Here is a 16656-nt window from a genome sequence, read left to right as displayed (position 1 = left end):
ACCAGGCTCCCCCATCCCTGGGATTCTCCAGGCAAGAGCACTGGAGTGGGTTGCCATTTCCTTCTCCAATGCATGAAAGTGAAAAGTGAAAGTGAAGTCGCTCAGTCATGTCTGACTCCCAGCTACCCCATGGACTGCAGCCCACCAGCTCCTCCATCCATGGGATTTTCCAGGCAAGAGTGCTGGAGTGGGGTGCCATTGCCTTCTCCACTAACTTCCTAGGTCTGCTCTAATAAGTTACATAAATTAGGTGGGTTAAGACAACAGAAATTTATTCTCTAACAGTTCTGGAGGTTAGAAGTCTGAAATAAGATGTCAACAAGACCATGCTCTCTCTGTAGGCTCCAGAAGAACAACTGTCCTTGCCTCTTCTGGCTGCTGGTGGTTGCCAGCAATCCTTGGCATTCCTTGTCTTGCAGATACATCACTCCAATCTTGGCTTTTGTTATCACATGATGTTCTCTTTGTGTGTCTCTCTTCTTCTTACAAGGACAATATTCAAACCAGATTAAGGTTTCACCCTACTCCAGTATGATCTCAGCTTAACTCAATTAACTGCATCTGCAGTGACCCTATTTCCAAATAAGGTCACATTCTGATGTTCTGGAAAGGACATGGATTTGGCGGGGGACACTATCCAACCCAGTACACTGAGCATCTCTCTGTATTGGATATTACACTGGGCACCAGAAACTAAATATAAGGCAAATCACTGCCTAGGTACTAATAATACATAATGACCTTGCTTAAAGTCCAACAGTATTCCTTCTTGGAATTCCCTTAGTTGTCCTGGAGTGATATAGGAGTGTCCCAGGGTGATGGTGGAGGTATTTTGGTCTCCACTCTGATTTCCTTCTGGATCTATATTCCTGACTATTTTTGAAGACAGCTGGAGTGCATCCAATAAGGGGCATGAAACTTTCAGCAGTCAAAATAGCTACAAATTCTCCCTTTCATCAACAAATAATTTTGTAATAGAAAATCAACAAAGATTTACTTGTTAGGATTCCCTAACAAGTTTACTTGTATAGGATTCCCTATAGCATGGGGAATGGGTGGTGCAATGGTAAAGAATCTGCCTGCAATGCAGGAGATGCAAGAGATGTGGGTTCGATCCCTGGGTTGGGAAGATCTTTTGGAATAGGAAATGGCAACCCACTCCAGTATTCTTGCCTGGAAAATCCCATGGACACAGGAGCCTGGCAACCTACGGTCCATGGGTTACAAAAGTGTCAGACATTACTGAGGAACTGAGTGCACACACACACACACACACACACACACAGACACACAGGAAATTATATTCAATAGCTTATAATAACCCATAATAGAATATAACCTGAAAAAAAATAACTGAATCACTTTGCTGTACACCTGAAACTAACACAATATTGTATATCAATCATACTTTAATAATAATAGTAAAAAAATAATTTGTGTGAATCATGAGTGTGTAGGACAGGTGTTAAGTAGATCAGCACTACCAGCGTACTCTTCGCAGAGCTGGAATGCTGAGAGCTGAGGCTGGAGAGTTAGACAGAAACCACAGAGGACTTTGTATGCTGAGTTTAGGGTTTTCAATAAGGAAGAGACATAGTTGCGTTTACCATGTTTCCTTCTGGCATGGACTGGGATGACTTGGAGGAGGGATCACAGTGAAGGCTGGGAGCCCAGTTAGGGAGACATTATCTAAGAAGGAGATGGTGGTCATAGGGGAACTGGAATCCAGGTTGGTTGGCTGACTCCAGGTTAAGGGAGAGGATAGAGCCAAAGATAAATTGCAGCTGCTGGCAGAGTGAAATACCGACCATGTCGTGGCAGCCACAGTGCTTCTTAAATGTTAAGAGCCTGCAGGACTGCAGGGGAAGACAGCGGAGCAAACCAGCCCTGACAACAACAGGGGAGCACAATTTCCCTTATAACCACCTCTTCTCCCCTGAGGCGAGTCCCATAGAGGAGTTAAAATTACTAGTTACATCTCTCTAGAGAGATGCCTGCTGGACTTTATTCTTCCAGCAGTGCTCTCTTACTCAGGATGCTTCTGGTAGAGAAAGAGGGCATGTCAGGTTAGGAGATGGCAGAGCCTAGTTGGCTTGGAGACATCCTTTTGTCCTTTGACCATCTCGGCATCATGCACTAAACAACTGAGCCCAAGATACTCCCCCAGACTGGAATAATAACACTGACTTTTTTTTTTTTTTAATGTTGTGAGGGAGCCATTAACTCATTTTCCCAAACAACCCCCAAACTCCTTAGGGAACCTGTCATTATTTCTCAAATCACTCATTTTCATGGGGGGGCGGGTTTGGAGACTGGACTCAGAGTGAACACTTGGGGAGCACACACAGTTGTCATGTGGACTTGGATCTTGATCTTCTGGAGTCACTGTGCCCAAGGGGGGCTCTTATTGGGCTCCCCTGCAACCCCTTTAAAGTAAGAACACAACTAGATGAACTCAGTCCAAATCCACTTTGGCTCCACCAGTCATCAGCTCCCCCACTGGTGGCCATGATTCTCCTGTGATACCCTGCCATGTGGGGTGAAGTCATTAAACATAGATCATGGAAAAAACAGGGTCTAATACCCTGCTAACCAGGAACACATGACTTGGAATAAATATATTTCACAATCCCGAGAAAAGCTAATCACAGTTTTACAGATATTTCAAAGAAACAGAGCTATTCTATGTACAACAATAATTCAGTAGTCAGGGTAGGGGAAAAAAAGCAGGAAGAGGAATGAAGTACTGCATAGCAATCAAGAGGTCTTGAGCAAGTAACTTAACCTCTTGGTGACTCAGCTTTCCCTATCTTTAAACTGGGATAATAGTATCCATCTCAGAGAGTTGTTGAGAGAATCAAATGAGATAAGATGTGCTTAGTATACTCTGAGTTTGTGCTTGGTACATCAAAACCCTCAATGTTACCACTTATAATTCTGGGGGCACAGGGGATGAGACTAAAGATGGAAAGTCAACTAGTAGTTGTCAAAGGAATGATTGAATTGAGGTGTCAGTGGCTCAGAAGCAGGGCTGTGTTCAGAATTTTCTCTTGCTATCTTGCGCTCTCTCCTTCCTGGGTTTTCCCTTTGATCTTTTTTTTTTTTTTTCCCAAACTCATTCCATCTTTGTGTTTCCTTTTTCTTAGTTCAGAGTGACAGGTAAGAAGGATCTCTAGGTTAAAAGAAGTGTCTCTGAGGAAAATGAGGCTAACTCCATTCTGCTTTTTCTTAAAGGCTGGTCCTATGCAGAAGGCTAACCCTGGGTTAAGCTGTTTCATTTTTAAAAATCAAATAGCCAGGATTAAGAGACACTGTAATGTTTATCCTACCCATGCTGTATCTGTCTTGGAGGTGGAACCCATTTAGTATTTCTATTCATAAGCAGATTCCCAAGTTGGTGGTTTGACTAGGAAAAAATTGTGTTTTATTGTTTCAAAATAAGAAAGGCATTTCAGGTGGGTTCTGATTGGACAGCAGAGATCGAGTTTAGATTTTTTTCAGCCAGCACTGCAACGGATCAGACAGATTTGGGCGATGCTGAGAGACGAGCACAGAGCAGTTATAAATGCATGATAGCAGTGGTGTGCACTGAAAGCGGACTTGTTTATATGGAGTAAACATGGGTACAATCTGTAGACCAAAAACCACTTGGTGAACGGAGGAACTGTGTGTCTCCTTCCTCTCATCAGAGATGAATTAACTGAATTTCCTTGCTGTTTCACTTACCTCTTAGAGTGAAATAGATTCCCACCTTAGATGAAACATGAATCTGCTTTTGTGGAGGGAATTCCCCTAAGTGAACCCCAAACCCCGAATGGAGAACTTGAAAGCTTAATTTTTAGCCTTCCTTTTTGTCAGCCACTGGTTCTAGCAGTAAAATGAAATGTCTTTGTGACTTGAGAGGATGATTTGGTTTGAACATTTGTTCTCATTTTCTGGGGCTCTTCTGACTTTATCAAGCCTTTTGGCTTTTTTAAGAAAGCTGCTAGAAGCATTGGCAAATGTGTGCTCTGCTGGAAGTCGGAAGTACTGGTGGCAAATTAATATGGCATTGACTTTTTCCTAAAGAAAATATGTTATTTAGTAGTTTTATTCCTTGGAAATGCTAAGTGCAGATGGTGATGAAAATGGCAACAAATCCTTTCTGCTAAAAATTAGTTTCCTTCTAGGCTGGTATGTGTCTTTGTGCAAGGGTGTCAAATGGATGCCATTTGACATCCATGTCAACCCTCACTGAATGAGACCCAGAAGTTAACAATGGGAAATGCAGCTATTACCACAGTATTCAGTGTTAATCATAAAGGACTGAGAAAGGAAAAAAGAGGAGGTGGGGGGTAGAATACATGTAAGATATATTTTAAATAACATATTAAATTTAAAAAGATCTTACCTTCACATTTAGATTTTCCCCTCAAGTCAGCCTCCCATTAGAGCATCAAATTTCAGTTTGAACTGTCTCTCACATGCAAGCTTCCTTTTATTTGCAATAGTCTGCACACACACACACACACACACACACAAACACACAACCAACACCACCACCACCACCACCACTACCACCTACCTTTCATTTCTTTTATGCATTACTCGATTTTCTGTGAGACTCTAATTTCTAGGCAATCTAAAGCTCACCTAGTCCCATAAACTAATGGGGTCTGGATTCTCCTTATATCTAACTATCAGGGTTTGATGAGAAGATTGGCAGATAATTGTACTGGGCAAAAACGTTTGCAGTTCTAATTTACCAGTTTCTGCTATGAAGTCCCCTACGACTACACCCTTCTCCCGGTCGGAAATCCAGTTATCTCACAGGCACGTGTCGTAAGCCTGCAGAAATGTGGCAGGCGAGGTGCAGTGGGTTCAGGGTTCCTGGTGTTCACCATCAGGGCAGAGGCACTGCTCTCTCACTTCTTTCTCTGCAAATGCACTGGACTTATTTTTGCTGTTTTATTTGTTTTTATTAAAGAACAGCAACAACAAACAGAGTGTTCCCTGAGAATTCACACTTTTCAGAGCTAGGGGTGGGAGGAAGAAGAATTGAACTACAGTCCCTGGAATTGTTTTCATTCTTTCCCCTCAGTCTCTTTTTGTTAAAGAGCACTCCGAGGGGGAACCGAACTAAAATATGCCACAATTTTTTTGGGCTCCATAATCACTACAGATGGTGACTGCAGCCATGAAATTAAAAGACGCTTACTCCTTGGAAGGAAAGTTATGACCAGCCTAGATAGCATATTCAAAAGCAGAGATATTACTTTGCCAACAAAGGTTCGTCTAGTCAAGGCTATGGTTTTTCCAGTGGTCATGTATGGATATGAGAGTTGGACTGTGAAGAAAGCTGAGCACTGAAGAATTGATGCTTTTGAACTGTGGTGTTGGAGAAGACTCTTGAGAGTCCCTTGGACTGCAAGGAGATCCAACCAGTCCATCCTAAAGGAGACCAGTCCTGGGTGTTCATTGGAAGGACTGATGCTGAGGCTGAAACTCCAATACTTTGGCCACCTCATGTGAAGAGCTGACTCATTGGAAAAGACCCTGATGCTGGGAGGGATTGGGGGCAGGAGGAGAAGGGGACGACAGAGGATGAGATGGCTGGATGGCATCACCAACTCGATGCACATGAGTTTGGGTGGACTCCGGGAGTTGGTGATAGACAGGGAGGCCTGGTGCGCTGCGATTCATGGGGTCGCAAAGAGTCGGACACGACTGAGCGACTGAACTGAACTGAACTGAACATCTTAAGGGCTTCCCAGGTGGTGCTAGTGGTAAAAAACCCGCCTGCCAATGCAGGAGACAGTAAGAGATGCAGATTTGAGTCCTGGTTTGGGAAAATCCTCTGGAGGAAGGCATGGCAACCCACAACAGTATTCTTGTCTGGAGAATTCCACGGACAGAGGAGCCTGAAGGGCTACAGTCCACGGGGTCTCAAAGAGTTGGACATGACTAAAAATGACTGAACATGCACACATGCACTACATCCTTAAGGCCCAGATCAATTCTCTGTGCCTCAGTTGCCCCTTCTGTAACCTGGAGACAATATAAGGGTATTTAGGGTAGGATGCTTCCATACGTGCTCTCTTATTCAACTCTGATGCTCAGTGAGATTCCAGAATCCCATACTGAGAGCCTATAAAATGAGAAAAAGAATAGTTTCCAACTCATAATGTTGTTGTATAGATCGAGTTAATGCAGGTGCTTCACACAGAACCTGTACAGAGTAAGCTACCATATTATCATTTTGATATAACACTGATATAATACCCATGATAACAGTACTGTGGAGGCTCCTGTGATTCTTGCAACGGGGCTTTAGGAAGGGGGTCTCTGCCACACGAGGGCTGTTGTCCTTATGCTCCCACTCACTGACTCCTGGTTAGCAAGGAGCAGGAGTCTTCCCTCTAAGCCCCTGTCCCAACTCTCAGGCTGGAACTGGCACGGAAGGTTGAGTAAGCCTCTTGAGGGACTCAAACCACCCCTTCGAGGGGCTGCATCTGGGGTGGGGAGCGGTTCTGGGAAGCACTTCCACAGGTTCCTTCTTGCTGCCAGGCCCTTGAACTCCAAATTAGAAAGTCAGGCAAGAACAAGGGAGCATCCAGCCCTCAGAATTTAAATAGCACTTATGAGTCTTCTACTTCTCACTAAAAAACCAAAACACTTCCTGGGACTAGCACTGCAAAAGTCCTGCTTGATTCCATTCTGTCCTGATGTAACTTATTCTTGTTGCTTACCCTCACTTCAATCCTGGTTTAAATTAAAAAGAATGATGCTTAGAAGATTTTGAGACCTCAGTAAATATCTGTAGCTGGGTGACTAGGGGCACAGGCTATAGTCAATTTGCTGCTCTGAGGCTCACCTTTCAGAGCTTGTAAACTGGGGGGTGGGGGGGATGATACCTACCTCTCAGAGTTATTGTGAAGGATAAATGAAATAATTATATATTAATAATAGTAATGCTGACATTTATCCATCACTTATTAGGTGTCAAGTACTGTGGTTCTGGGCTGTGGATTATCTTAACTGCTATACTGTGCTGTGTTGTACATACAGCTTAGCACATGGCCAATATTTAATACATGTTAGCAATGATAAAGACAATGATTATATCAACAAAGTATGAAGAGCCAGTCTTCACTGCCCTTGGCAACGTGTTTGTGTAATCATTCTCCCTTTCCTAAAGCTGGGAAATCACCCATCACTCCCCTGTTCCCCTTTGGTCCCTTTTCTTCTGGCCACATCATATCTTGAAGCCCACTGCTCTGGTGGAAAAGATGGCCACATTCAGGGTCTTTGGGAATCCTGAGTGTGTCCTTCACTATGGCCTGGCTTTTATTTACTTGTGACACTCAAGCTGCTTTTAGCCTCATCAGTTTCTCCATCTTCAGAGTGTGATCAAGATACCATTAACCACTTATTGTACTTTAGTAGAGTGGGGAGAAAGAGTTTGTAAACACTAAGAATGGTTTTTCTGGCCTATTCCCTATTCTAGAGGTTGGGGTGGGAAATATATGAGGTGAGAAGTATGTGCTTAGTTCTGGCTAAGACTCAGGATAACAATTTCCAGAAGTCAGTCTGCTATATCCAGGGCCTGGCATAGCATCTGGCATGTCCTAGGTCCTCAAGAGATGATTTATTGGCATTGAAGATAATTCATGATTTTAACTCAAGGGCTTATTCTGTACGTCTGCTGCAAAAAGCAACTCAGGGACCAGCTGCCACTCATCTCTCCTTCCAGTTATCCCAGATTTGGAATCTGGAACTAAATGCTACATGCCATTTGTTTTCCTTTGGAAATGAAAATATATAACTGGTGCTAGGTTATGCCACACATGTTTCATTATTGGTTACTACACTTCCTATTTGCTATCCCACCATACCCTCCCCAAGATGCTTTCTCTTTGAATGAATTGTCCTCCAGAGTCTGCAATACCATGCTGAAGTTGAAGGATCACATTTTCTAAGAGTGAGTAATATTAGGTGGTTGTCTTACTGAAACCAGTTGAGCAGTTTGTTTCCATTCATGGAGTATAGGGCACTTTATCTCCTTACTCTTCCTCCCTTTGTTTCTACCTCCTAAATGCCCTCTCTTGCTTCCGATATGTCCGTCTCTTGGAGACCCACTTCTTGAACTCAAAGCTGAACTGATGCCAGGGCTATACCACATAAATAGATTTGTAGGTGGGAAGCAGTTTAAAGGAAGGTCAATAGCAAAAGAGGTGGACTTGAGCTCCCCAAAAGGACCATTCCAAAGTGAGGTAGACCCCCAGCCAAGGCACGATGGAATCCCTCACAGTAGCTCCAGTTTTATTTTGTTAGTTTGAAGTCTTCTGAAAAAGGCTTTAGGGACAATGACCTAGAGAAGCATTTAAGGTTTTGGCTGGTATAACTGTTCAGAATCAAAAACCTTTGTCCTATTAGTTCAGCCACATAGAATGTTGACTTGGCTGAGAAATATCCAGTAATGGGAATTCCAAGTTAGAAGATTGCAGCCAACCAGGAAATATGGATGTGGTCTTTGAGAGAAACCAGGAAGATATGATGCAACATAGCCCTTTGGTGTTGAGGAAGGTATGCTTCCAGTGGCAGAAAGCAATTGCTACAAAGAGGCATGAGGAGAGGCATGGTAGCTAGCTCAAGAGATTAGATAGCCCCCAATCTTGCATTTTGACTTCAGTGTACAGTAATACAGTGATGATCTTACTTTTTGAATTGTGCTTAAAAAGGCCAATGGGAAGTTCATCTTCCTTCACTGAGCACACACTGGCTTGGCTGGCTGAGAGGTGGGACACATTGGTCTACAAGAGGGTAAAACAACTAGTCAGGGATTTCAAAATAGCCGTGGACAGTCCACAAATGGATGAGTCAGTTCGGCCTTCATACTGGCCGCATGGAATCACAGGCCCCTGGAGGAAGGTCTTCATCTCAGATGTCATCTTCAGCTGATGAAAGAAAGGCCTCTGGAGATGAAGGAACCGATCTAAGAGGATGAAAATTATGGAGAATCACATAATCTGAGTTCTTGGGAAAGGCATTCTTGCTGGATACACACCCTCTGCCATTAGAAGCATCCTTCCCATGACTCACCCTCACAGTACCTTTAGAGAGGGGCTATGTGACATGTTACAGAAAGTGGGCTGAGCTCAGAATCTGAGGATGGGATATGATCCCTTCCTCTTCCCGTGTCACTTCAACACACTAAGCTCCTCAGCTTCTTCATTTTTATAATAGGATTTATTCCATGTCATAAGATTGTTACAATAATTTTGAGGATAAAGTCAAATAATGAGTGTGAAAGCAGCTTTTAAAACAGTAAATGCCACCAAATGTCAAGTAATATTATTCCAATTAACATTTGGGCCTCTGTGATGACTTACCACATTCTGTCTAGAAAGATAATTATTTGCTTATTCCTCCACTGGGGAGGCTGTGCTCATTCACCCTGAATTAGGCTCCAGGTTACCTCAGGTGGAGTGTCTTTTTTTTTATCTTGAATCCCTCCAGCCCCTGGGAAAGCACGTTTTCTATAGTGGCTGCTTGGTTAGTACTTCTTGGACTGGATCACTTATAATAAACAATTGTCTTGGTCAAAATTCCTTTTTTCCACCACTGTGGTACTAATTGAGAAAATTCCAATTAGAACTTTTTTTTTTTCAACCAGAGAGTAAGAGGCACAATGTGTGTTTACCAAAGACTTGACATTTTAATGGTACCCTTTTAACTAGTTTACTTTTTTATGAAATGTGAGGAACATAGATTCAGAGGTAAGAAATGTTACAAGTTGAAAAGTAAGAGTTGAAGAACCAAGTTTTATTAAATTACATTAATGTCACTGAGAGTGAAATAAGAGAAAAATAGAACAGACCCACACGTAGGATTTCCTGAAGCCCTGTTAGACTGTTATTCACCGTCCACATATGCATATACAAAAATATACTATCTATAAATAGCCACCTGCCTTTTCAGTGAAATTAAAGATGGGAGAGTTAGAAGAGAATTTCCCAGTATAATTACAGGGTTCAAACCTACAGCTGTTAGACTCCTGTAGTTCTGTCCAGAGAACTAATATCACTATTGCTAATATCACTATTTTCTATCAAGCACATTAAAAAAAAACAAACCTACTTTTAATGGGTAAGATGTTGTCAATAGGGCTTTTGTTTCTTGCCAAGATTCTCACAAACCTACTTTAAAAGATTAGGTGTTGCATATTGTATAGACTAATTTTGTTTGATAAACTGAAGTCAATTTTCACAAGTCTTTCTGCTCCTCATCTAGGGATTAACACCAAACTCCCACCAGTGTTTTTCCTCAACTCCACACATGCCCTTCCATACACACTTTCTTTCACCTATTTTCTGCGAAGATGTACCTCCTGAAAGATCCTTGAGCCTCTAAAATTCTTAGGTAAGAATCTACTACCTTAGGACGCACCACAGTGTGAAAGGAACAAAACAGAACCCTTTCATCTTTGCTTACAAAAAAGCAGGTAGTAATTTATTCATATGCAGTCTTTGTTCCCTCACTAAAGACCAGTGCTCTTCAGTCTGCGAGAGCTCTGAAGGACGAGGCCATGCTGACGAGAGGAAGGGGACACATTTACAGGAGCAACCACCTCGCTCTCCCCACAGAAGGGTCTAAGTGCCTTTAGCAGTTAATTTGAGAGCAAAAAACCCCATTGGGAGCCTTCCATCGACTCTAAAAGCAAACATTCTTAACAGGCAGTATTAGTGTGGTGTTAAAAGAGGCATGCTTTAACCTAAAAGGTGTCATTTTATGAGCAAAAACTGGATAAACCTTAAGAGACTTGAAGTCGTTTTTTTTTTTCTTTCCTAGCCGCCAAAATCTTCACTGTTTAAGATGACCTCACACCCATTGTGATGTTCAAAACCCAGGAGGATCTTAAAGCCGCTTTGCACACACTGTGTGGTTGCACGCCTTCCTCCTCCTGGTGAGGACTCTCTGTCACTGGTTTTCATTCTTTGTGTTTGTAAAACACACCAGCCATGTGTGTGTGAGCCTGTTAATTAAAACAAAAACAGAAACTGTTTCTGTTGAGCTTTAGAAGTGCAGAAATTTAGAGCTGAGGGAGGACAGGAGAAACAGCAGCGTCCTGTCTGTTGCTGTGATGGCTGCGGAGAATGAGTGGACTCTAGACAGACACCTGAATTAAAGTGGGGAAAAAAAGAATCTGGTGAAGCATGAAAATGGAAGTCTTTAGAATGCCTTTATCATTTCCCTGAGGGACTGTTGAATATCAAAGCGCCTGGATAGTGAAGGCTTCTTCGTCTAATCTGATTCCAAAGTTAGCCTCCCCGGCAAGAGGAAAGAATAGTTTCAGTGGCTTCTGAGGCCATGCCGGGGTCAGGCGTGGAGTCTATTACTGCTGGAGCTGCTGAGTCACTGCCACCTCGGGGAATCACTTGACCTCCAGCTCAGTTGACCTAGAAGGGAGAGTGAAGCCTACAGCCAGGGAGGCTCCCAGAGCAAGGCTCCCATTATAATCTCTGGAATCAACTACAGACCTTCCAGTCACCTGAACCCAAAGGATTTAAGCCCTAACAATTCAAATAAGGGGCCTTAGAATCAGTAAAAAAAAAAAAAAAACAAAAAACATTCATAGCATTCTCCCCAAGGAAAATATCTCCAGAAAAGTGGACCAAAAATATCTAGTCCTCTTTCAAATATGGACTCCATGCCTGAAGGGTAGTAAAAACATGGATCAGATAGCACCTCTCTAAAAGAGATGCTTATTCTGTACCTTCAGTAAATGATTCAGGGCAGGATGTGAAAACGCTTAGGGGTGTCTGTGCGCCAGGGTGGTGGGAAGAGAGGCAGGAAGCAACAACAACAGAAAAAAAAAAAAATTAAAGGACAGTTAAGGCATTCATTAAACTCTGTATTTTAAAAGGCAAGGAAAAAAGACCTTCATATATATAACATCTTCTTTTCAGTTCAGTTCAGTCGCTCAATCGTGTCTGACTCTTTGCGACCCCATGAATCGAAGCACGCCAGGCCTCCCTGTCCATCACCAACTCCTGGAGTTCACTCAGACTCACGTCCATCGAGTCAGTGATGCCATCCAGCCATCTCATCCTCTGTTGTCCCCTTCTCCTCTTGCCCCCAATCCCTCCCAGCATCAGGGTCTTTTCCAATGAGTCAATTCTTCACATGAGGTGGCCAAAGTACTGGAGTTTCAGCTTTAGCATCATTCCTTCCAAAGAAATCCCAGGGCTGATCTCCTTCAGAATGGACTGGTTGGATGTCCTTGCAGTCCAAGGGACTCTCAAGAGTCTTCTCCAACACCACAGTTCAAAAGCATCAATTCTTCGGCACTCAGCTTTCTTCACAGTCCAACTCTCACATCCATACATGACCATAGGAAAAACCATAGCCTTGACTAGACAGACCTTTGTTGGCAAAGTAATATCTCCGCTTTTCAATATGCTATCTAGATTGGTCATAACCTTCCTTCCAAGGAGTAAGCGTCTTCTTTTATGAGGGACATATTCAGTGGGTGTCCCTCCATACCATCTTTCCATAATACAAAATTCTGTTCTTTGGCTTATATAGGAACTATAAACTAAATAAACGTTCACTTTGTATTTAAAAAAAAAATTTATTTGTGATCTGTACATGTGATAAAGTGGGGCTTCCTTGTAGACTTTAAAAGGCAAAACAAAACAAAAATTCAAAGTAAAAATGTATAAATACAATATATATTTTCTTACAAAAATGGAAGATTTACAAAATATACATACTGCACTCGTCTCTATTTTACAAATTTCACATGCAAGAGATATAACACAAAAGATGCCAAAAACTGTGTAGTGGGCGTTTTAAAAATCTGACAAATGAGACAGTTTTGGAGGTTTAAGAAACATAAGGTCAATGTTAAACTTTAATATAAAAAGCAGCTTCACTCAACTGAACATTACATGTATAAAGCAACTTGTACTCTCGTAGTACCCTCTATGATTTAAAAACTGTTTCAAACAGCATTTAAAGACCGTTTTGAGAAACAGGATAGTGTTGCTGGATTGGAAGGTGATGTCAAAGGTGGAGTAAAGGTTAGCTCCCATGATTCTCTGTTCAGCTTTAGACCATTATGCAAAGGAATTGGAGTTCTATTATAGAGGGAAAAAAAGTACATGATTTAAGATTAATAAATTTAAGTCATCCAGCACATTTCAAAGAACTCCAGACTTACTTTGAAGTTTACCTTCTTTTAACGACTTTCCTTAAAAATGGGGCCCATGGTTTGAACTGTCCTCTTCACTCACTGTCATTTCTGCAGGTCACCTCCCCACCCAGCCACACAAAGACAGGGTCAGCATACACATGATATTTTATAAACGGATTTATGGAACAAAGAAAACAGGACAAAATGCTCCTTTGACTTTTAAAAAAATTTAACGTTCCTTTATTATGAGGCTAAAGGCATTATGCTTCTCCTTTTATCTTAGAGGATTCAAATTGGAAGGAAAAAAAAAAATCGAAAAACAAAACCTAAATGCAGGTTTAAGGGAAGAAAAAGAAAATGAAGGGAGAGATTTCCCTGAATGTTTTAACAGAGCCTGTTGGATCATGTGTTCTGAATTAAATTTACTTAAACACAGCAAAACCCCTTGCATTTCCTTTAGCCAAGTCAGTACCTCTGACAGAAAGGGGTATGGAAGCACAGCGCCCTTCACTTTTCCTTAAAAAGGAATGTTTATTACAACCAAATTAACATCCAAAGGGAAACCTCAGATTTGCGCTGCTTTGCCTATAAAAGTTGCTGTCTTCACAGTTGTGCCTTTCCACAGGGAGACACTTGTTTCCTCTTTTGTCTCTTACAACAAAGACAAGGGGAAAAAATGCATTCCTGTTTTGAAAAGCAACAAGTCATCACTTCTTTTCAGGATATTAAACCAAATAAAACAGCCTTCTTTCTTCTGCCTGCTTCCCCAGAAAATAAAAAAGTAGTAGAAATACCTACTACTAGCCTCCTTTTCCTTGTTGCAAAATGTTGTCATTTCTTTTTGCATCCTCACATCAGGATTCTAGGAGGCAGGCCTCCCAAGACTTCAAAATGCTTATTTTACAAGACTTGAAAGGAGTAGAGGAAGAAAAACAGGCGGGGAGGAGGCAGAGGTGGAGACTGTAATGTCTGACCCTGGAAATTAACCCATCTGGGCTCCAGTTTGGCCCCAGTGAAAAGAGATTATGGTTTGACCACCGCTTGACAAGGACACTGCAGGGAGTCCTCCCTTTTCCCAACAAAGCGGCGGCCGCAGACAGCTGTACCTTTCACCCGGGCCTCACAGGAGTGAGGACAGGCCACTTGTCTTGCATCAGGGGAATCGCTCACAGTCCCAGTTCGGCCCAGAGCCGGGAAGAACTCACAGCAACCTTCTGATCTCAATCTTTTTCGACAGGCCCAGGGCGGCCCGTACCGCACATGATTAACGTCACTGTTAACATCACCAGCATCATCCTGCAAGTCTTTGCCAGAAGTCTTTTCAGCCAAACCGTCTTTCCACCCAGGCCTCTTTTCCCAACCCACATATATCTACATATATCTTCTCATTTCCAGGTCACTTCTCACTGGAGCGGAAGGAGGTTCCAGAAACAAGTCCCCCCACCCCGCAGTTCTTTCCCTACCGCCCCTTTCCCACCCCCGGCGGCGGGAAGGAAGGGTGGGGGAGGGGCCGGGGTTCATACCGCAGTCTCCCCCTTGCTGCTGTGGCTGAGTCTGTGGTAGAAGCGGCGCCACGACTGCAGGGTCTTGCCCGACCAGATCCAGAAGCCAGTGGTGATGCCGACGATCATGGTCATCAGGTACTTGATCATGAAGACGGTGAAGTCGGGGCTCATGGGCGGGAAGTGGCCGGGCGGGCAGGGCACCGCGTAGCTCTTGCACGTCTGCAGGAGCCAGGTGCGTTCCCAGTGTTCGCGGAAGGCCTGCTCATAGAAGTAGCAGGCCAGAACGATGGTGGCCGGCACCGTGTAGAGCACGCTGAAAACGCCGATGCGCACCATCAGCTTCTCCAGCTTCTCGGTCTTGGTGCCGTCGTGCTTCATGATGGTGCGGATGCGGAAGAGAGACACGAAGCCCGCCAGCAGGAAGGACGTGCCGATGAAGAGGTAGACGAACAGGGGCGCCAGCACGAAGCCCCGCAGCGCGTCCACGCTGGACAGGCCCACATAGCACACCCCGCTGAGCAGGTCCCCGTCCACCTGGCCCATAGCCAGGATGGTGATGGTCTTGACAGCGGGCACAGCCCAGGCGGCCAGGTGGAAGTACTGCGAGTTGGCCTCAATGGCCTCGTGGCCCCACTTCATGCCGGCCGCCAGGAACCAAGTGAGCGACAAGATGACCCACCAGATGGAACTGGCCATGCCGAAGAAGTAGAGCACCATGAAGAGGATTGTGCAGCCCTCCTTCTTGGTGCCCTGCGCCACCGTGCGGTAGCCGTCGTCGGAGAAGCGCTCCACGCACACCGCGCGGTCCTCCAGCAGGAAGCCGGCCACGTGCGCCACGGCCACCATGAAGTAGCAGCCCGACAGGAAGATGATGGGCCGCTCCGGGTAGCTGAACCGCCGCATGTCCACTAGGTAGGTGAGCACGGTGAAGAGAGTCGAGGCGCAGCACAGCACAGACCACACGCCCACCCAGAGGCGGGCGAAGCGCCTCTCCTCCTCCTTAAAGTACATAAGGCCGTTGGCGCGGCCCGGCTCGCAAGGGGCGCCGCAGTCGCGCTCGCCCAGGAAGCGGTAGCCCAGGTAGGGGGGTACCTTGAGCTGGCGGGGGCACGAGAAGGGGAAAGCGGAGCGGCCCCGGCCGTCAGCGGCCCCCGGAGGCAGCGCGGTGAAGGGCAGGTCGGGCAGGTAGGGTGCGGTAGGGTAGGCGGTGGGGCCGCCGCCCGCGCCCCCGGAGCCGTCCGACGTGTTTTGGCCCACGCAGATCTCGCCAGCGCCGTGCACGGGGAAGTTTTCGCAACGCAGCCGCTCAGGCCATTGGAAACCGAACTTGTTCATGAGTGCCTCACAGCCCTGGCGGGCACGCTCGCACAGAGAGCGGCACGGAGGGATGGCCTTGTCGAGCACTGTACACACGGGTGCGTACATGGAGCAGAGGAAGAAGCGCAGCTCGGGAGAACACTGCACCTTCACCAGCGGGTAGAACTGGTGCACCTCGAGGCCCGCTTCCTCTTGGTTCGTGTGACCCAGCAGGTTGGGCAGGATGGTCTGGTTGTAGGCGATGTCCGTGCACAGGGGGATGGAGATGGGCTGGCAGAAGCCGTGGTCTGGCACTGAGATGCCCTTCTCTCCGTGGTACGGCTGCGCCCCGGCGCCCGCGGGCAGTGAGCCCAGCAGCGCCAGCACCACGGTGCAAAGGTCCAGAGGCAAGCGCGACGCCGCCGCGCGGGAGCCCCGCATCGCCGGCCGCGGGTGCAGCGGCACTCTCAGCCCGAGAAATGCGACCAGGCAGCCGGGAGCGGCTGGGATCCGGGGAGGCGCCGCTGCGCCGGGCGCATGAGAGTCCTCCCGGCGCCGGGGCTGGGCCGTGGGCGGCGCGGAACAGAGGGCGCTGCAGCTGGGGTGCTCGCGCCACGGGGGCGCCGCCGCCTCCGCCCAGCACTGGCGCAGCCGCCTGGGGTCCAAACTCGTCTCCCT

General features: G+C 45.4%; 1 protein-coding gene across 1 annotated transcript; it reads right to left on the bottom strand.

Moving 5' to 3' along the window:
- Positions 1–11872: 11872 nt before the first annotated feature.
- On the bottom strand, positions 11873–16420 carry FZD7 (frizzled class receptor 7). Its single transcript, XM_061381693.1, has one exon. The coding sequence runs from the start codon at positions 16417–16419 to the stop codon at positions 14695–14697; it is 1725 nt and encodes a 574-aa protein (XP_061237677.1). The 5' UTR covers position 16420; the 3' UTR covers positions 11873–14694.
- Positions 16421–16656: the final 236 nt, after the last annotated feature.

The sequence above is a fragment of the Bos javanicus genome, chromosome 2, assembly GCF_032452875.1.
Source record: "Bos javanicus breed banteng chromosome 2, ARS-OSU_banteng_1.0, whole genome shotgun sequence".
Lineage (NCBI taxonomy): Eukaryota > Metazoa > Chordata > Mammalia > Artiodactyla > Bovidae > Bos > Bos javanicus.
This window is presented reverse-complemented; position numbering and strand designations above follow the sequence as displayed.